Here is a 20,955-nt window from a genome sequence, read left to right on the forward strand (position 1 = left end):
CTTCCCCCCCACTACGCTCTGGTGGGGAAACTGGTCCCGATCCTCCACTGCTGCTTTGGGGTTCCCCTCTGGCTCCTTGTTTCTGGTGCGTCCCCCCTGGGACCCCCCTTGCCCTGACCATCGGCACCCCCTTCTGGGAATCTTCTGATTCACTGGAGAAGCTCATGGAATCTCTCGGGCCACTGTCATACTCCCCTACGCTGCCCTCGGATTCTTCCCCTTCGCTCTCCCAATCCTCTCTCCCCAGTGCTCCTGCTCCTGATTCCCTGATGTGTTTATGCATATATATATATATGGATACATGTGTATGCATATGCTCTCTGTCTCACTCACACACACACACGGGGCCAGAAGAGCCACAGTTTTAAAATCAATAGATCACCTGGATTTTGAATCAATAAGAGTCCTTGTATCCATAACTCTCCTGTCTTGGATCAACATTAATTTGATTATATGAAATACTACAGATGTTGGGATGCTGCATGGGCTGAGCAGATAATGTTTAATAATCTCTCATATTCTTTATTAAAATGGGTGTATCTTTTGATGAAGCTTTCTTCCCTCCACTTAATATTGTCCGCTATGTACATGAACTAATATATGTACTGACAGCTGTGTTGTCTTCTGGATCGCTCACCAGATACTTTATAAGCACAAAACGTCCACTTTGTACCCAGGAATTCTACATCTCCCCTCCCAGCCCAATGTTGTGCACAAAGATGTACCACCGGCAATTGTCGGGTGAATTACACAACCGCATTGGTACCCAAAGAAGAATTCTGAGTTCACACACTTGATATTTGCCTTCCCTGCTCTCTTTTGTTCTCTGAGTATGCCAGCTTTCCATGAATGAACTTCCCCACGCTCTGGGGATTTTCACTAGCATCCGTTAAGATGGCAATGGCTCTCTAGGGGTTCAGGCTAGGAGTTTTTCCCAGCCCTACTTGAGATGGGTAGAGATTGAGCCAGGGATGCAAAGCAGAAGATCCACCGCTGAGCGATGACCCTTCTCCATACACCAATGGGCTTTGTCTGCAATGAGGGAAGTGTTGGGGAAATGCACCAGAAGTATGAAATGATACTGCTTTGGTGCAAAGTCAATTAACCTCCCCACAAACAAATCAGAGTGAATGCTAATTAAATAGCTAACATTTTCTAATATACCTGCAAGCAAATCAGAACGAACGCTCAATAAACAGCTTGTCGGGAAGGGCTGATGTTCTGTGGATTCCCTGTAAACGAAAGGAATGAACCACAGAGAAAAGCTATAAAAGGTCCATCTGGCGACACCCTTAGGCACATTGATCTTTTATGCTGCTGCTTTTCTGTAAGAGAAGATTTGTCATTCTTCCCAGAATTGTTGGTTTATAAGATTAAACACACACACACCCATTTATACTTCTATACTTCTGCACACTGCCTGCATGGGAGAATACTGGGTAATGACACAAACTTTTGTGTGCCTCGCACTATGCATAGGTGTCTTTATTACGAGCATGTGTGGAAGTGTGGCTTCCTTTCAGAGTAATTGTATCATGTGAACCAGCACGTGGTTCATTGCTCAGGGCTAAAAAAGAATATTTGGTAGTTTTTCGTCCATAATAGAATTGCACAGAAACAGAGAATTGTAGAGTTGGCAGGGTCCCTGAGAGTCATCGAGTCCACCCCCTGCAATCATAGGATCGCTTTATTAGCTAAGCTTCCTTTGCTGGTGCAATAACAGCCCCACCAAACACAAACTCTCATTAGCCCTGCATGTAAGCCCGTGATTTCTATCATCTTTATCTAATTTGCCAGAAGGCTCTTTTTCCTCATGTGGAATATTAGCTGCTCTTTGTTAAGAAAAAATAGGAGGGGTGGCTTTGCTCTTAGCATTTCTTGTGGGGGTGTTTGGAATTCTGAAGCACTGTTCAGTTTCACCATGGTTCCCTGGGCCCTACATAGAACTAGAGATGGAGAAATGCATTCATCATTATATTATTCCTTGCTCTCTCTCTTTTTATTTGCTACACCATCTTCAAAGGCTTAAAGCCCCTGAGATGTGCTCATTTCCTTGACAAGGCTCAATAACAACTTTATTATATAGCACCTTTTGAGTGTTCAAAGCCCTTCACATACATTAGCTCAGAAACCCTTACAAGTCTACAAGGTAGGGTCCTATTGTTGGCATCCGTCTGTTTCAAGAGACAATGGAAGAGTGAGCCATCAAGGTTAAAGTCAAACTACTGGAGAGTTACAGCGCCTGCTGTGGAGACCAATATGGGAGAGACATGTTTTATCACAGGTAGAGTAGATGAAGGTTTCACTGCTACAGATGCACCCAGGACATTTCTTCATTCTGTGCTCCTCCCAGCAGTCCTTCCTCCTGTGGCCACTGCTGTGGACGCACAATCTGACTGTTTCAAGGCGCTGTGGTTGTCTGAAAGGGATGTTGTCAGCCTTCATGCCATGTTTGCAGACATCTTTGTAATGCAGAGTTGGTCTGCCAACTCAGCTCCCTGTAAAGCACCTCCCCATTACTTGTTAAAGTTTTTGTTAGCCTACTGTACAAAAGTAAAATTCACCCTTTGCTTGTGGCCCTGCTCGCCACAGGCATGTGGCCCCCAGAAGGTTGCCCAGGTCAGAATGTGGCCCTTGGGCTGAGAAATGTTCCTTGCTCCTGCCCTAAATAGATTGCAGGAAGGGCTTTCACCAAGAACAGAGATGGGAAGTCATTCTGCCCCCCCCCCCCCGCAAGTCTCTTTGACAGAGACAAGGTTCTTTTTGGGCCCAAGCGAATAACTTTTAATGCAAAAGGAGTGCAACATATTCAAAGGATCTGCTTGATCCAATGCAGCACATCCTTTTTCCTTCTTTCATGAGATCAACTGAACTACCTGGCACTCTACTTTGCAGTGAAAAAGGCAACCGATATCCAGCAGGTGGCAGCATAGTTCAACCCTTCCCCGGGCCTGGCACCAGGCTATGCAATAGTTCTCCACAATGGATTGAATCCCAGAGCAGGAGGGGCCTTATTTTGATCCTTTGCTTTCATTGCGTTTTATGATTGTTGATTATTGTTATCCATCAATTTCTCTCGGGCTGGTTTTTTACAATTATCCTACATAAGGCTGTGGGCTGCTCCTGGCTCCTCCACCTGTCAGAGCCTTCTGTAGCAAATAATGTAGCTGGAACCTACACTGATTTTACCACTCTGCCAATGTTCCTCCAGTGCAGAGTTTATCCTTCCTGTTTTCTTGGCCCTGGGCTCCCCAGATTTAGCAGATGTCCCCAAAACCTTGAGCCAGCACTATTTGGCTCTATGCCTCCCCTATTCTGTCTCTCTCCCTGCCTCCTTTTTCTTGCACTGTCAGGTCTCTGATCTGGCTTCATCGGCCTGTACATCCATAACCTTCCTCTTCCTCCCTCCCTCCCGCCTCTCTTCCCATCCTCTTTACCAGCTCTTGCCAGCCTCCCTCTCTTAACTCATTATGTTTATGTCATGCCCTTCCTCCAAGGAGCTCATAGTGATGTGCATTGTTTTGCCCCCTCCAATTTAATCTGAACAAAAACCCTTTCAGCTAGACTGAAAGATGACAGCTGCCCCAGGTGAGCATTATGGCCGAGTGGGGACTTGCACGTTCTCTCCATTCCTTCTCCAATGCCCTAATTCTTTTTTTATCTTCCCTGGCTGTGTTTCTTATTTCTCCTCTCCCCACCCACTCCACAAACACAAAACCAGTGCTATCTTCCTTTCTGCCTCCTGCTACAAACCAGATCATATTACCTCCCACTTTTGCTTCTGGCAGTGGTGTAATAGTAAATGCTGACGTGCAAGCGTCCTGAGTCATTTGTAAACCACCTTGCGATTTCTGGATGAACGGTGGTATAGAAGTTTAATAAATAATAACAATATCAGTAATGATGATGAGGATGATGATGATGATAATGACAGACCCCTCCATAGCCACCTACATCCTCAAGAAGAACCCCAAAATGCAGAGAGATGTGTTGATCAGTTATTATAGGTGTATATAATCACACTCACCCCCCCACAAAGAGCAGCAGCACTCAGCATGAGGCTCCATTTATTAAGATCAGCATGGTTGCACTCAAATGCATAGTTTCCTAGGAGTAAGGAACCCAATGGTACTTATTTCTGACGGCAAAGGTTTAACTCTTAAAACATACTGAGCTTTGACAAAAAATTGTCAGCCATGGCAAACTAAAATGCAATTTTGCAAGGACAATATGTGTTATTGTTTAAACTGCTAGTGTGAAGTAGGAACCCTATCTAAGAAAAGGAAGACCATATCTAGCATCTAATTTTGTTCTGCATTCACTTTCTTCTTCTGTGCTAATCTGTTACAAAACTCTAACACCCTGGGTCCACCCATCATCCAGGCACTCTTACATCATTGTTCTTGGATTTTGAATAACTTTACAGACAGCTTTTGGAATATTTCTTTTTTTTAAAAGTAATATTTATTGAAATTTCAAAGAATTACAAAAATAATAAAAAATAATAAAACAAAAAATACAAAATACTGAAAAATAAAAACAATTAAAAACAAATCAATTTTTCCATATCTTATCTTTCATTTACTTGTTTCCTTGACCTCCTCACACCTCCCTTTTTTGTATTCCAGTTCAGTTAGTTAATTCAGCAAATCCTTTCCATCTTTGTTTTTATCTTAATCATTTATCTTAATATATTGTAACTTTACATTCTCACCTGTTAACAACCCATTTTTACATACTCCTTTATAACATTACTGCTAAAACCACATAACTTCATTCCAGCATCCTTCTAACATTCCTTAATTTTACAATGTTTCTGTAGATAGTCTTTAAATTTCTTCCAACCTTCTTCTACCAATTCTTCTCCCTGGTCTCGGATTCTGCCAGTCATTTCCGCCAGTTCCATATAATCCATCACCTTCATCTGCCATTCTTCCCAGGTGGGTAGATCTTGTGTCTTCCAATACTTTGCGATCAGTAGTCTTGCTGCTGCTGTAGCATACATAAAAAAAATTTCTATCCTTCTTTAACACCGATTGGCCGACCATGCCCAGGAGAAAGGCCTCTGGTTTCTTCAAAAAGGTATATTTAAATACCTTTTTCATTTCATTATAGATCATCTCCCAGAAAGCCTTAATCCTTTGGCACGTCCACCAAAGGTGAAAGAATGTACCTTCGGTCTCTTTACATTTCCAGCATTTATTATCAGGCAAATGATATATTTTTGCAAGCTTGACTGGTGTCATGTACCACCTGTATATCATTTTCATAATATTCTCTCTTAAGGCATTACATGCCGTAAACTTCATACCTGTGGTCCATAACTGTTCCCAGTCAGCCAACATAATGTTGTGTCCAACATCTTGTGCCCATTTATTCATAGCAGATTTCACCGTTTCATCCTGAGTATTCCATTTCAACAGCAGATTATATATACATCCTTGACAGAGTCTTAGTTTTGGGATCTAACAGTTCTGTTTCCAATTTTGATTTTTCCACCTAGAAGCCAATTTTCTTGTCCAAATTGTATGCCTCCATTATTTGATAATAATGAAGCCAATCTCTCACTTTGTTTTTTAGTTTTTCAAAGCTCTGCAATTTCAATTTATCTCCCTCTTGTTCCAAAATTTCCCAATATTTCGGCCATTTGGCCTCCATATTGAGCTTTATCTGAGCCTTCGCTTCCATCGGTGACAACCACCTTGGGGTTTTATTTTCGAGTAGGTCCTTATATCTTGTCCAGACATTAAACAATGCTTTCCTGACAATATGGTTTTTAAATGCTTTATGTGCTTTAGCCTTATCATACCACAGATATGCATGCCACCCAAATACATTGTTGAAACCTTCTAAGTCCAAAATGTCTGTGTTTTCAAGAAGCAGCCAGCTTTTGGAATATTTCAGTGATATCCCTTACAATATCAAATAAGAGTTTGAAGACAATGTGAATGATAAATCGTACTGTTTATGTAGTATGTTTTTAGTGAGATAGTTCATTGGTATTTCAACTTAATTCACTGGGATGCTCATTGTAGATTGATAAAAACCATATTACGGATGTTACGTTATGTTATGTTGTTATGTTATAACATTGTGCAATAAAAAATTCAATATACGGGGAAGTGCAATCTATGGAATTAATGGGCAGAATTCAACATTGCACTGTGATGGACGTTCTCTCTGTACAAGCATTGCAGCTTGCAAGCTGGAACGATAATCTCCCTCTTCTCCCTGTGCTTTATTTGTGGGGTCCCCCTACCCCGCAGCCAATTTTGGGGGGCATGAGGGTGTGCAGGGGGAGAAGTGGGAAGCCCTGTTGCATGGGGCTCATTAGCTAGGGTTGCCATATTTCAAAAAGTTAAAATCAGAACACCCCCAAAAATTGTTGAGCTTTTTTTTACAAAAGCGCCAATTTTTCGATTGACTTGCCCTAAGATCCAGGACGTATGGCAAAATCCAGATGTATAGAAGCCCTACATTAGCTGAATTCCCCCCCCCCCCATACCCAGTGTGGCTGGGGAAACCCAGTCAGATGAGCGGGGTATAAACAACAACAACAACAAGTATTGCAATGTATTTTAGAAATATTGGAAGCAGATTAAATGAATTTATATAAATTATTAAAGTGAGATTTTGGTGATTTTGGGGGTATATGACTATGTCTAAATAGTAGTGGGTTATATAGATTAAGAAGAGTACTATGCATACATGGTTAAGTAAGTGTGAAGCGTTATTATATAGAATCATAGAATCATAGAGTTGGAAGAGACCACAAGGGCCATCGAGTCCAACCCCCTGCCAAGCAGGAAACACCATCAGAGCACTCCTGACATATGGTTGTCAAGCCTCTGCTTAAAGACCTCCAAAGTAGGAGACTCCACCACACTCCTTGGCAGCAAATTCCACTGTCGAACAACTCTTACTGTCAGGAAGTTCTTCCTAATGTTTAGGTGGAATCTTCTTTCTTGTAGTTTGGAACCATTGCTCCGTGTCTGCTTCTCTGGAGCAGCAGAAAACAACCTTTCTCCCTCCTCTATGTGACATCCTTTTATATATTTGAACATGGCTATCATATCACCCCTTAACCTCCTCTTCTCCAGGCTAAACATGCCCAGCTCCCTTAGCCGTTCCTCATAAGGCATCGTTTCCAGGCCTTTGACCATTTTGGTTGCCCTCCTCTGGACACGTTCCAGTTTGTCAGTGTCCTTCTTGAACTGTGGTGCCCAGAACTGGACACAGTACTCCAGGTGAGGTCTGACCAGAGCAGAATACAGTGGCACTATTACTTCCCTTGATCTAGATGCTATACTCCTATTGATGCAGCCCAGAATTGCATTGGCTTTTTTAGCTGCCGCGTCACACTGTTGGCTCATGTCAAGTTTGTGGTCAACCAAGACTCCTAGATCCTTTTCACATGTACTGCTCTCAAGCCAGGTGTCACCCATCTTGTATTTGTGCCTCTCATTTTTTTTGCCCAAGTGCAATACTTTACATTTCTCCCTGTTAAAATTCATCTTGTTTGTTTTGGCCCAGTTCTCTAATCTGTCAAGGTCGTTTTGAAGTGTGATCCTGTCCTCTGGGGTGTTAGCCACCCCTCCCAGTTTGGTGTCATCTGCAAATTTGATCAGGATGCCCTTGAGTCCATCATCCAAGTCGTTGATAAAGATGTTGAATAAGACCGGGCCCAAGACAGAACCCTGTGGCACCCCACTAGTCACTCTTCTCCAGGATGAAGAGGAACCATTGATGAGCACCCTTTGGGTTCAGTCAGTCAGCCAGTTACAAATCCACTGAGTGGTAGCATAGTCAAGACCGCATTTTACCAGCTTCTTTACAAGAATATCATGGGGCACCTTGTCAAATGCCTTGCTGAAATCAAGGTAGGCTACATCCACTGCGTTCCCTTCATCTACCAGGCTTGTAATTCTGTCAAAAAACGAGATCAGGTTAGTCTGACATGACTTATTTTTCAGAAATCCATGCTGACTTTTAGTGATCACAGCATTCCTTTCTAGGTGCTCACAGACTGTTTGCTTAATGATCTGCTCCAGAATCTTCCCTGGTATTGATGTCAGACTGACTGGGCGGTAATTATTTGGGTCCTCTCTTTTCCCCTTTTTGAAAATAGGGACAACATTTGCCCTCCTCCAGTCTGCCGGGACTTCGCCTGTTCTCCAGGAATTCTCAAAGATGACTGCCAGTGGTTCTGAAATCACATCTGCCAGTTCTTTTAATACTCTTGGATGCAGTTCATCTGGCCCTGGAGACTTGAATACATCTAGACTAGCCAAGTATTCTTGTACTATCTCCTTAGTTATTCTGGGCTGTGTTTCCTCTGCCGAATCATTTGCTCCAAATTCTTCAGGTCAGACATTGTTTTCTTTATCAGAGAAGACTGAGGCAAAGAAGGCATTGAGGAGTTCAGCCCTTTCTGTGTCCCCTGTTTGCATTTCACCATCTTCTCCTCTGAGTGACCCCACTGTTTCTTCCTTTTGCTACGAACATACCCATAAAAGCCTTTTTTGTTGCTTTTAACTTCTCTAGCAAGCCTGAGTTCATTCTGTGCTTTAGCTTTTCTGACTTTGTGTCTACACGTAGTGGCTATTTGTTTGAATTCCTCTTTGGTGGTTTCCCCCCTTTTCCATTTTTTGTACACATCCATATGTAGATATGGATTCTGCAGAGGATGTGAAAAAACTGTTACCAAAGGTTTTCTATTTTGGGGAGTGGGGGTGGATAATGTTTTAAAAGATGTGTACTTCAATATTCTTGTGGCCACTGGGCTACATGGGGAAAACACACTTCCAAATTGTCACTATTTTGAGGGTGAGATCCCACCATATAATCAAGTTGCACCATTAGAGTGAATGGGGAGCTCTTGCACTACAAACCCATTTCCCCCAAAGATTGGATTTTTTTTTACAGCAGGGAAAGTGGCTGGGGGAAATGCACTGGAATACGTGTGGGATCAAATGCCAGTGATAGCCATCAACCTAGATGGCTTTAAAAGAAGAATAGACAAATTCAGGGAGGAAAGCGCTACTGAGGGCTGCCAGCCACGACGGCTATGTTGTGCCTCCACTAGTTTCCAAATGCTAGTTGCTGGAGACCACAGTGGAGGAGAGAGTGCTCCTGCGCTCGGATCCTGCTTGCACTTTCACCACAAGCATCTGGTCAGCCACTGTGAGAACAGGAAGTTGGACCAGGTGGGTCATTGGTCTGATCCAGCTGGGCTCTGCTTCTGTTCTTAAATCAGGACAAACGCTCAAGGAGCAGGCTGGGCCTGGAATCTCCCATTGTCTCCCCAGCCAGTCTTCCAGGTGTCCCCAGCATGGTTTGCGTTGGGACAGGTAAGGGAGGGCTGGGCCTGAGAAGCCCCCAAGGCCTTAATATGGAAAGCCCCATCCTCCCATGTCTATCTTTGCGAGGAAAGCTAAGCCGCCCCAGTCATGCGCTCTGCTCTTCTCAGCTTTGGTCAAGGAATGTGACACATCAGATGGCAGCTGCTATTTGGGAGGAGGAGGAGCAGGGGGAGATGGGGGGGGGGCGCATGTTAGAAACTGCATAGGGGCTGGGGACTCATTGGTCCTGGGCTCCACAGAAAGGAAAAAATAGGGGGATCCTTTTGGATAGGGGAGGCACCAAGTTTGCTAAGAGGTAGGGAAAGTTTTAGGAGTTGTGGGTTGGGGAGAAGTGAGTGCTGGTGAGCAAACTCAGGAGGGCCGTCTCAGCCTGCACCAACCAGCCCGGCTCTCTTGAAGTGCTGGGATGGGCTGGCTGCAACCTGAGAGCATCCTAAAAATAACCCCCTGCCCGGCAGAGGAATGACCTTCTGGGACTTTGTCCGGCTGGGTGGGCAGGCACCTGGGGCTGCAGCGTCCATGCCCCCTGGCAGGTACCCAGCAGCCGGGGGTGGGAGGTCACACGCGCGCAGAGGGTGAACATCAAGCAAGGGGGACGGCTGCTTGGGGAGCGCTGCCAGGGCCCAGGTGGCCGGTGGGATTCCCAGCCTGCTAGAAGAGGGGCTTTTGTTATGGACTAGATCTGCAAGCCCAGGCAGTACTTGACGTGACAGGGTGTGCAGGCCCCACCGAGCCATGCAGAGATCTCAGGGGCAGAGCAACCTCCATCCGGCTGGGGGGACAGGACGGGGCTCAGGGAGAGCCCCCCCAAGCCCTGCCATCCCTCCCAAAAGAGCCAAAGTTGCGACGACTGAGCAGGGAAGCCCTGCTGCTGCTGCGCCGGTCTTCCTGCAGGAGCTGACGGACACAACGGTCAGCATCGGCCACAGCATCCTGCTGAAGGTTGTGGTGGCAGGCAGCCCCCAGCCGCACCTGAGCTGGTACAAGGAGAAAGTGCCCATCGCATCCACCAAGGAGCAGGACGGCCAAGAGGAGGAGTATGGCAGCCTCCGGATCTGCAGCTGCAAAGCAGCCGACGCCGGGGTCTACAAATGCATGGCCAAGAATGAACATGGCGAAGCGGTCAGCAGCGCCACCGTGACTGTCGCAGATATGGAAGGTACGGGCAAAGTGAGAGGTGGTGGTGGCGGTGGGCAAAGGTGCTCTGCCTGGTCTCTGTACCGGCAGCAAGAAGGTTTGTGAAAGGATCCATGATTGCTGCTCTTCTCAGAGATGGGTGGCTGCAGGTCTTCAGACCTGTTGAGGGTTGAACCACAGCTAGGGCTTCTCCCTCTTTCCAGCACAGCCCTAGAAGTGGTGAAATTATGCCTCAGACCATTCACAGAGTGAGTCAACACAGCAATTTCCAAGGAATGCCTCTGGGATTAGTAGTGCAAGGGGTCCACTCTGCTTGTTGGCTCTTGGGCAGGCTTGAGCCCCTGCACCTCTTTAGAAGTGTATCAGAGGCATGGAACAGCCCTCTGCCGCAGGTAGAGGCATTGCAGGAAGAATGGGGGCTTCCTGCAGGCCGTGTTGAAGACTTGTCACCCCGTAAGCATCTGGGCCTTTTTCCTTGGATAGAACTGGGTAAAGCAGTGCTGTAGCAGCAGCAGCTATTAGATAGATAGATAGATAGATAGATAGATAGATAGATAGATAGATGATAGATAGATGATAGATAGATAGACAGACAGACAGACAGATATTAGGACTAAATTGGAAGCAGGCGCCCCAGAATCTGTGCACTCCCCATACTTTTTGTCATTGCTGGGGTGCAAATTAAACATAAGGAAGTGAGTGTCTCTGAGCACATACAGAGCGGCAATCCCTATTTACAGAAGGGCCGTAGCTCAGTGGAATTGCACTTGCTTTGCATGCATAAGGTATCTCCATGTAGGAAAGCCCAGCCTGAAATCCCGAAGAGCTGCTGCCAATCAGTGTAGACTATACTGAGCAAGATAGACCACTGGCCTGACTTGTTATAAGGCAGCTCCATGTCGTTCCTAATAACCACAGCTTTCTCTTACATGTCTGCGATAAGGCTTCCCAGCAGCTCTGAATCTGGCTGCTGGTGGAATTTTGATGTTGAAATTAGGTAGCAGACCCCTGGAGGACCCATTAGGGTGCTTTGAAACCTTGCAGGAGAATTCAGCTTGTGGCGCAGATAGTATCAAAGGCTGTGTTTTTAACTGCAACGCAAACCTGGCAAAGATAAGGGGCTCTAGACAGGCACATCCTTCCTCCCCACTACGTGAGCACAGCAATCCGTAGCATCTGAAAGCTGAGTCCTTTCAGGAAATTAAAAATGCCTCACACTCTGCCGGCACCCTGCCACGTAGGTTGCTTCTGGCACCATCTTCTGAATCATCCTTCCCTCCCAGCATCCTCCATAAACTTAATATGATCTGTGGTTCTGCAGTGGTGCTGGGTGCGTAATAGAAGCTGAAGCTTACCAACCGAAGATTCCTTCATCGCGGCTTGCGTCAGAGATAGGGGAAGGTGGCGGTTTGGGTTGAAGTGGGCCCACTGGGAAGGTGGTGGCAGTACATAGGCCAGGACTGGCGTGTGCAGAAGCGATACATCCTGTTTTTGCATCGCAGTTCTGTGATCTCTGCTCAGATTTAGGGTTAAAGTTGGGGTTCCTGGGTTAGAAAACACAGAGAAAACACCCTTTTCCCTTTAACAGTATTAAGAGAGGTGTAGAAGGGAAAACACTGCTAGGTGTGGTTTGTTTTTCTGAATCGGCGTCAAGGACAGGAGAGGCAGAGAACAACTCTTTCAGGCTTGGCAACTCTACTGTTAATGTGTTAGGGAGGCTCCTGCCATCTTTGCAGCCTTGGGGTCCCCACATTCCTGAAAAATCCCATATTTGTGTTACAAACGCATTTGGCGCCATCTCTGGGTTGTGTATTCTGAGCATCGTCCAAACCACCAGAGAATCACATGGCAGCTGTTCCTCTTGGGGAATTGATGGCACTGGCACCCATTTTGTCAGGGAGGTGAAGGTCATAACCTGGATGGATACAAATACATCTGGGCCAGGGGGAAAACAACCCTGGCCCTAATATGGCCCAAAAGTTTCACGGGGAATGTGTGGACGGGAGCCTTGTAAATTTACCCCCCCTCCCCCTGTCCCTTGCCCTGTTCCACATTCAGTGTCTGCAGAGAAAACAAATAGGTTCAAATCCTCAACCTTTGTATAATTTAGACAGTCTGGGGAGGCCTACCTTCTTCCTGGGCCTCCTTTGTTAGACACAGGGCCAGAATGAGCATCTGGAACACTTAGGTAAATGCCAAGCTAAAAAGGCCATGGTAGGATCTGACCATGCTGAGGCAGATGCCCCTTCCCTGAGTCTGGGAAGCCACCGGCCATGTTAAACTGCCCAAAATGCACCAGTCCACTCCAAGGCATTCTGGGAAATTCAATAGGGCAAGGGATTCCTCAGAGCCAGGTAAGCTGCAGCTTAAGAAGCCGACTGACCAGGGGTGGGGATGATGGCACTCAACTTTGCAGCTGGCCTGGATAGGTGAGTAGCAAATGTTTGTAACAAGGCCTAACGGTTTCGGTTCCAGAGATACTGGTAACAGAGAAGAAGCATAGAGGAGTTCAGTCTTACCTGGTTGAGGCAGCCATTTTTCTTATGCTGAAGGGTTCCCCACTCACCACCATATACTATGATGTGAGGCTAACCGAGCATAATGTTGCTTTCCTCCATGTAAGAGGGAAGGATCGCATGGATTAGGCCTCGGGGTGGAGGGCCCATCTTTAATGTTACCTTATGTGCTTGGTGATGGAGGGTATGAAACCTTTTCCTCCATCACAGGGAGACAACTCCTGCTACTCCTCTGGCTCCCACCCATTATGTTCATTTGTTTGTGAACTTGAATGCAGTGTGCAAGGAACAAATGAATGGTTCTTATGGGGAAGAACCTACAGCAGGGAAGGGGAACCTGTCGTCCTCCAGACACTGTGACTATAATTCCCATCAGTCCTAGCCAGTACAGCCAATGCCCAGGGTTAATGGGAATTGTAAGCTAACAGCCTCTTGGAGACACTGCAGACCCCAGGGCTGGTGAGATTCTGCCCACCCACCATCCACATCTCTACATACAATTCGGCATATAGGTGTTTGTTGTTGTTTGCATATGTGTGTCATGGGCCTGTGCCCTGAGTCTTTTAAATACCGCCTAGCAATGCCCCTGCTTTCAATGTTGCTTAGCAATTATCCCATTCAGGTATTCTCTATGTGTAGAGAACCTACACACAGAGGAAGAGAGCAACAGGACTGCACTGCTGGCCTCAGCCCCAACATATTGCGTGGCTCTGGCCATGCCCTCTGGATACTCGTTCATGGGCTGTCTGCATGGGGAAAGTTCCACACCGTAAGAAACCCTGCGCAACCAGGGTCTCTGATCACGTGGGAGCCTATGTGTGAACAGCTGTTTGCACATAGACTTTCCCTAGGCAGGTGTCTGGACTTCCAAGACACATAGAAGGTGCCACATGGATGCTGGGCGTGAGGCCAGCAATGTCGTCATTCTCTGACCTCCATGTATATGTTCCTGCATGCAGGCTTCCTATAGGCATCTGGTTGGCTACTGTGAGCCTTTGGCCTGATCCGGCAGGGCTCTACTTAAGCACGCACAACGTCTGAGGGGGGACAATAAAAAGCAAAAGTGTTGTTGTTGCTGTTAGTATGTGGGTCAATTCAATTCCCACCTCATGCACAATCCTCCCAGGACTGGCCCTGGACATCTTGCCAATTGCAAGTTGCATGAGGTGGAGTGCATGAGGTGGAGGCGGTGCTGCCACTCAGCAGGACCAAGGTGGGGTGGGGTGGGGTGGATTGATGGTGGTGGCAGGCATAAGTGTGCACATACCTGGACCCACAGCTGTCAACTTGGGACATGCCTACCCCTACTGCTGCCCTGCCACATCCTGGTCCCAGCAAGCAGCATAGAATCGTAGAATCATAGAATTGGAAGGGTCATCTTGTTCAATCCCCTGCAATGCAGGAAGATTTTGCAGGCAGTGGTGGCTGCTGTCTATTGGGACTGCAGGAGGCCAGCAGTAGGTGGAGCTAGAGCCAATGACAGGCAGAGCCAGTTAATTCTGTTTTGGACTCCACCTGCTGATTTCTACAAGGGGCAACCATAAGACCAAGGAAGAGGATGGCGATAACCAGACCCCTGGACTGGTTGCAAGTAAACGCAGGCGAGTGCGAGCTCGATAAGGGCAGGCTGAGGTTGGGGGCAGTTGCCCATTTGACCTAATCATGGACCGGCTTCCACTGGCACCAGGCTAGCTTTTGGGTGCAGGGCAGGACGCAAGGTACACACAGCTCTAATACCTAACCTCTGCTCCCTGCCCTCAGCATCCACTGCTTGGGTAAACCACCCCACTTTCCCACATCTAATCCTCAAAGTTAGAAGTTGCCCTTTCCTGCCTATTTTCCTTAAGAACAATTATTGTTCAGTGCAGAAGTAGTAATGTAGAACTAGGTGGTGTGGTGCAATGGGTCCGTGCATCTGGCTATTAACCAGAAAGCTGGCAGTTCAAGCCCACCCAGGGATGGCTGTGGGCTGGATTCCAGCATTGCAGGGGGCTGGACCAAATAATGACCCTGAGAATCCCTTCCATGATTCTATGATACTAATCCAGGGCTTCTACTAAGAGTATCCCACGGTATGAGGTAGGGGTCTGGTTGATACTGATAAAACAAGAGTCTTCTGGGGGTGGGGGGAATCCTACTGCTGATGTCAATTAGACCACCTTTAACCAAAATGTACGAGTTACCTTTCTGGATCAGAACCTTTTTCGTTCCTAACCATGACCAGCCAGATGCTATGGATTGTAATAGTCTGAGGAAGAAGAGGATGGACATCTCATTTTGTTTATGCCACCAACCTCACCCCATTTTCAACCCAAAGGCAGGACCCAAGCATGAGGAGGAAAGAAGCACTTTATTGGGGATCAGAGATCCAGGGGACCCCAGCCCAGGAAGCTGAAGCTAAATTGTAGATAACGCTTGGCAATGTTTGTGCAAGCTTATTTTCCTGTAGCTGTGCACCTACTGTCCAGATCTTTTGGGGTTTTTACTGGAGCCAATCAGAAGCAGTGCTTGAGCAAAACAAGTAATATTCTGAACAGCAAGTCATGGCCCCATCCCTTCTTTAGAACCGAGTGTCTGCTTGTGCAGTTAAACTAGGAATTCTCATTTGCGAGACAGAGAGATCTGTGCCCTGTGTGAAATGCGCTCCCAGGGACTCCCAGTCCCAGAATTTCTTGTTTATCAGCAGAAGGAAGGTGCAGCAGAAAGGAAAGACCAACAGCTATCATGATCAGGGACTACATTGGTCACATTCGCACCGTACAGTTTAGGGACACTAATAATTCCACATTTGAAGTGATACAATTAAGCTTCTTCATCATGATTTGGGCTGGGTGGGAATGAGTTTTCATCTAATCTGCCTGCTTGAAAACCTCCCACAAAATACTGACAGTCTGGAGGCAGCCCCTGTTTTCCCAAAACACAATGCCTCCCCCCCAATGCAATTGTTCTGCAGTACAGTGGGGCAGAAGAAGAAAATTATCTGATGGCCACCATGTGCTCTTTACCTGGAATGCCACAGAATGACAAAACACTTGGGGCATCGCGATTTGGGAAAATTGCTATGGTGGCTGCCATTGTAGGTGCAGAAACAAAGGTACTCTTGGGCCTCGGCTGGCATCATTTGCTGTGATGTGGTGTCTCCAGGTGGAGAGAGATGATGGCTTAGGGAGACATAGGAAGCTGCCTTCGACCAAGGCAGGCTATTTGTCCACCCAGCCTGTCTATGTCTGATAATGACTCAGGGTCTCAGATGGAGGCCCTTCCACCACTACCTACCCCCTGATCCTTTCCAATGGCGATAACAGGGCCTGGACCTAGGACCTTCTGCATGCAAACCAGGTGTCCTGCCATGGAGCTGTGAGGCCTCCTCTTGATTCAAGCCACATAAACAAGATCACTGCCTGCCCTGAAATTCAAGCCATGGCCTGCTTGGCTCCAGCTGACACTCCTCACCACATTGCTACGCCACCTCTATTCAATGTGGCCAATACCTTATTGGAGTTTTCAGCCAAAGTCCCTCTCTGGAGCCTGGTTTTAATTTTTATTTTAAGCCAGCCCTTTGTGTCCTTGCTATGTGCACCCTTCTCCTTCTGCCCCTTCCCTTTGGCAGCCGTCAACAGTGCTCTCATTCTACTGCCCTTCGCTCTCCTCCTCCTCCTGCAGCCTTTCCGCACTAACTCTTCATTTGCCAAGGACTCACCTGGTCCTTTTCATCTCTCTCTCTCTCTCTCTCTCTCTCTCTCTCTTTCTGACTTGGTGCCCAGCCTTTTTGTATCCATGCTGCAGTGCCATCCTTGGGGACAAACCTTGCAAGAACACCTAGTCCTGTGCTCTGCTCTGCCTTGCCAACCTTCACAGGTGCTGACTTCAGGGCTGATTAGCTTAACAAGGGCGGCAGGGAGGGGTTGGCATGCTGGCACGACTGTCCCCTTCATAATTATAGGATTGAGGGCCCACTTCCAGTGCCCCTATACATGGGACAAGACTGCACCATGGCTCTGCAGGAGCAGAGAAGAAAACGTAGCAGTGAGCAACATTGCTGGTGAGGCTCAGAGTTTCTGTGCCAGGTGATGATTGATCTCCCGGTACCTTTGCCATTGTCCTACGTAGTTATATTGGGTGGGTGGAGATCCCGCATCTGAGATAGTTACTCTTTTAAGGAGGGTGACATAAGGACCTGAATTTTTCAGGTGTCAGCACTGGGAGAGCATTTTTTTGGGAGCACAGCATCATAGGCAAGTCATTTGCCTGCCTCAAGAGGCTCTACGGAAAGAAGAGGTTTGAAACTGGACAGCTGCCAGGCTGTGGACCACAGCCAGCACAATAAACTGTGCAGGTATTTGCCTGGAAACAAAGGATCAAAACCACAATGCTTTAACAAACCCGTACGCACATTTGCAAATCCATACATATCTATGCACTTGTATTTTATGGCTAGCCATCTTTATTTGTTCAAATGTACATGTGAAAACAGGGACAGAAGGGCAGAAAAGGGGCCTTAGGTTGCATTAGAACAGGTGCCAAGTTCTCATTTGGAAAAAAGTGCCTCTGCCTTTCAGTGTTCTGAGGCACCAAAACAGGATGCAGCTGCAGGGCCTTCTGCCCTTTTCCCTCCGCAATCCACATTGCCTATGCCCTGCTCTTCCCTTTCTTGATGTGAGGTAGAATTAGGGTTGAAGCAAATGTGGAAGATCTGTGTGACTAGGTTTCTCAAGCTTTCCCTTTAAAGCAAATGTGTATGTACAGGGGTATGTACACATGCACACATGCATAGTCTGACTGGAGCAGTTTTAATGCTCCCCTTTCCACTGTTTCCCTAGCCTAATGACTCCTCAAAACCCGTAATTGACTCTACAGGGTGGGGGAGGCACACAGCCAACCAGGGATTGCTGTAGCAGCAGATTTTCCGCATTGGCCGGGGTTGGACCTTTGATGTCCCTGCCAACTCCATGATTCCATCATACAGGTACTTGCCTTGTTTCCTTCTGTAGCAAGGGAGGGGGGTGAGGTACATATGGGAAATAAGACCAGGGAAGAGCTTAAAGATCCCCACCACTGCGCTGATTGAAAACAGTCCCCCACCTAGCTGTTTTAAAGAGGGTGTGTGTGGAGTGGGAGATCCAATTTCAGATCCTTCTCGCCACAGGTGAGAAGATGACCAGTAGGGGAATCCTGTGAGAGGTACCATGGTTGGCACCTGTCTCAAGCATCTTAAGGCAAGTTTTCTGGTCAAATGGAAACTGGTTTGAAGAAAAGTGCTTTGAGCTAGAGGATTCATAGGGCTTGTGGCTAAGGTCTTGTAAGTGCAGCTTCACAAACTAGCAGTCGGAGTACAATGGAGGCAGAGTAATATTAACATGCTCTCAGAAAGGAGGAGAAGGAGCTGGCCAAGACATTCGCTGAAAAGATGAGACAAGGGGCTCACCCACACATTTGCTTGACCTGTATTTTGACTGTATTGTGTATTGATCACTTCTCCCAGCTCGGAGCGCGTTTCTCATTGTTCTGAAGCTATGCGTTGTGAAAATCCAATCTTGCCCGCTAAAGTGGATCTTATCAGATGCATAGAAAATCTGAAGATTTTGCTTAACTGAGCTTCAGTTCAGCAGCTAAGGTAGGATTTTAACAAGGAACAGCTGTGGAAGAATGAGAAAAGCTTTTATACCTAGGAGAATTGATCAGTACACAAGATGGTCAATATATGAGTCAAGTGATAGTGTGAATAAGTCAGATCATAACGGGGGGAGGGGGGGAGAGATAAGAGTACCATATAGTGAATGTGAGGCTAGTATGGCTAAGGAGCGAAGTCTATAAGGTGCAAGAAGTCTGCACTCTGCTAAAGAATGGAAAGATTATTTAAAGACCAAAAGGGGAGTGACCAATGTCTAATCCACAATGGGTGGAGCAAGACTAAGTGCCAGTAAAACTACCTGGACAGCCTATTTATGTTGTCCCCCTCCAGGAATGTGGTGAGTCCTCAGATCCTCAGCTTTGAGTTCTCCACACCTGCTTGTTCTGAGGCTTTGACATGAATCACTCACCCACTCTCTCTGCAACAAGAGAGCTGCTAATTGTGAGGAGAAAGTTGAGATTTGCAGGTTTCTGAAAAGGTAGGTCTATTCCATGGTAGGCATGGTGTGCTTTTCTAAGCAGAGACCCCCTCAATTGCTTGGGGGCAATTAACATCAGAATAATGAAAACAATGGAATAATCCAGTCTAATTAGTGTTTCGGTCAAAAGTTAGGTGCTGATACAGATCATGATAAAAGGGTTGTAGGCGCCAGCACAAAATGACTGCCAGAAGCAGGGGGGCGGGGGAGTGGCAGCCTTCACAGAAAAGCATTGAGTTTAATCCAGTGCAGGTCATGCCTTCTCTAGGGCAAACTGAGACAGTGGGCCTCTAATGTAGAATGACCATGTGAAAAAGAGAAGAGGACAGTGGCACTCTTTAACATTTAACTTGTCAATCAAGCTACACCTGTTGAAGATCCCTATGCCTATTTAAGGTGTAGGAGCCCCACCCTCTTTTGCATCTGGCCACTCTGGCATCATGTGATGTTGGAAAATCCAGTGCTTGCTTTTAAATCCCAGTCTCCTGCTTCCTGATTTGCCCTTATGGATAAACCAACAAGTGTGATTTACAGGGCAATTCTATATATGCGTGTTCTCAGAAGTAAGTCCCTTTGAGTTCAGTGGTGCTTACTCTTGGTTGGGAAGGTATAGGATTGCAAAATATCTGTAATCGACCAATTTGAGCTCTGCTTTGTGGGTAATAGCACCAGCCATACCATCCATTAAGTTACATTCAGTGGACATTTAAAGCACATGACTATTATTATTAATTTATTGTTTAGGCACCTTCTAAACAACTGTCTCAAGGTGAAATACCCTGAAGATAATTAACAACACAAATAAAGGAAATACATTTAAAGCAAAACTAAAACTTCCTCCAAAGAATCCTGGGAACTGTAGTTTCGCCCTCAAGGAGCTACAATTCCGCACACCCTTAACAAACTACAGTTCCCAGGATTCTTTGGGGGAAAGCTTTGTTCTTTAAACATGTATTGAATGTGCTTTAAATGTGTGGTGTGGCTCTGCCTGAGTTCACCCTGCTCCCTTGCTGACAAATAACCCCCACCAAACTGTCACTAGAGAATTAAAAGAGAAAATTGGAGGGGTACGAGGTGACAAACTTTCCTTTTCCATCAGAAGGGCCTATCTAATAGTAAAGGGACCCCTGACCATTAGGTCCAGTCGTGGCTGACTCTGGGGTTGCGGCGCTCATCTCGCTTTATTGGCCGAGGGAGCTGGCATACAGCTTCCAGATCATGTGGCCAGCATGACTAAGCCGCTTCTGGTGAACCAGAGCAGTGCACAGAAACACTGTTTACCTTCCTGCCAGAGCGGTACCTATTTATCTACTTGCACTTTGGCATGCTTTTGAACTGCAAGGTTGGCAGAACAGTAGATCTCAGTAAATGTGTACCCCAATGGGTGTGTGTTTGTGCCTGACCAGGATGTAGGGATCGGGTGGGGGAAGAACATGTGTTTATGTGTGGATATCCTGGCATATGTGCACTGTAATTTTGTGCAAGAGTGAGCGAGTTGTGTGCGCATGTGTTGAAGAAAGGATTAGATACAATGAAAAAGAGGTGGTGGGTTTGTTGCCGTTTCTGTTACCAAATTTGTGTGTGTGTGAAGATTCCCAAATGTAACATCCTCTGCCCTTAGAGGCCATGTTTCCTAATCCTAAATGTGTATGGGCTTGTTATAATTATTTATTATATGAAAGATGCCATATATGCTATTTCACATCCCATTGCAGACTGTATTCCAGTGTTGACCCATGCTGGCAGTCTCTACATTCTTCTCGGTTAAATATTTTTTTTTTATTTTAGTACCCAGGACTAGCTGCCTAGACAGGAGATTAGGGTTAGCTC

The 20,955-nt window shown here is 46.4% G+C and overlaps 1 protein-coding gene and 1 long non-coding RNA gene across 4 annotated transcripts in view; one reads left to right on the plus strand and one right to left on the minus strand.

The window, feature by feature from the left end:
* Positions 1–332: 332 nt before the first annotated feature.
* Positions 333–12,749, minus strand: LOC310751728. The gene is made up of 3 exons (XR_014542652.1): positions 12,629–12,749; positions 11,855–12,043; positions 333–2,245 (listed from the first exon to the last, which is right to left on the minus strand). It is a non-coding gene; the product is annotated as an uncharacterized lncRNA (long non-coding RNA).
* The window catches only part of SPEG (striated muscle enriched protein kinase), a 105,199-nt gene continuing 92,964 nt past the window's right edge, over positions 8,721–20,955 (plus strand). The window contains exon 1 of one of the 3 annotated variants that reach the window (XM_083590767.1): positions 8,721–10,521. In XM_083590767.1, the coding sequence (XP_083446893.1) occupies positions 10,098–10,521 (424 nt within the window). In that variant the 5' untranslated portion in view covers positions 8,721–10,097. Of the gene's footprint in view, positions 10,522–12,807; positions 12,929–20,955 lie in introns of those variants that run through there. The other 2 variants (XM_083590766.1, XM_083590771.1) reach the window with 2 other exon arrangements.

Source organism: Podarcis filfolensis (assembly GCF_964270895.1).
Source record: "Podarcis filfolensis genome assembly, chromosome: 1".
NCBI classification, from domain to species: Eukaryota; Metazoa; Chordata; class Lepidosauria; order Squamata; family Lacertidae; genus Podarcis; species Podarcis filfolensis.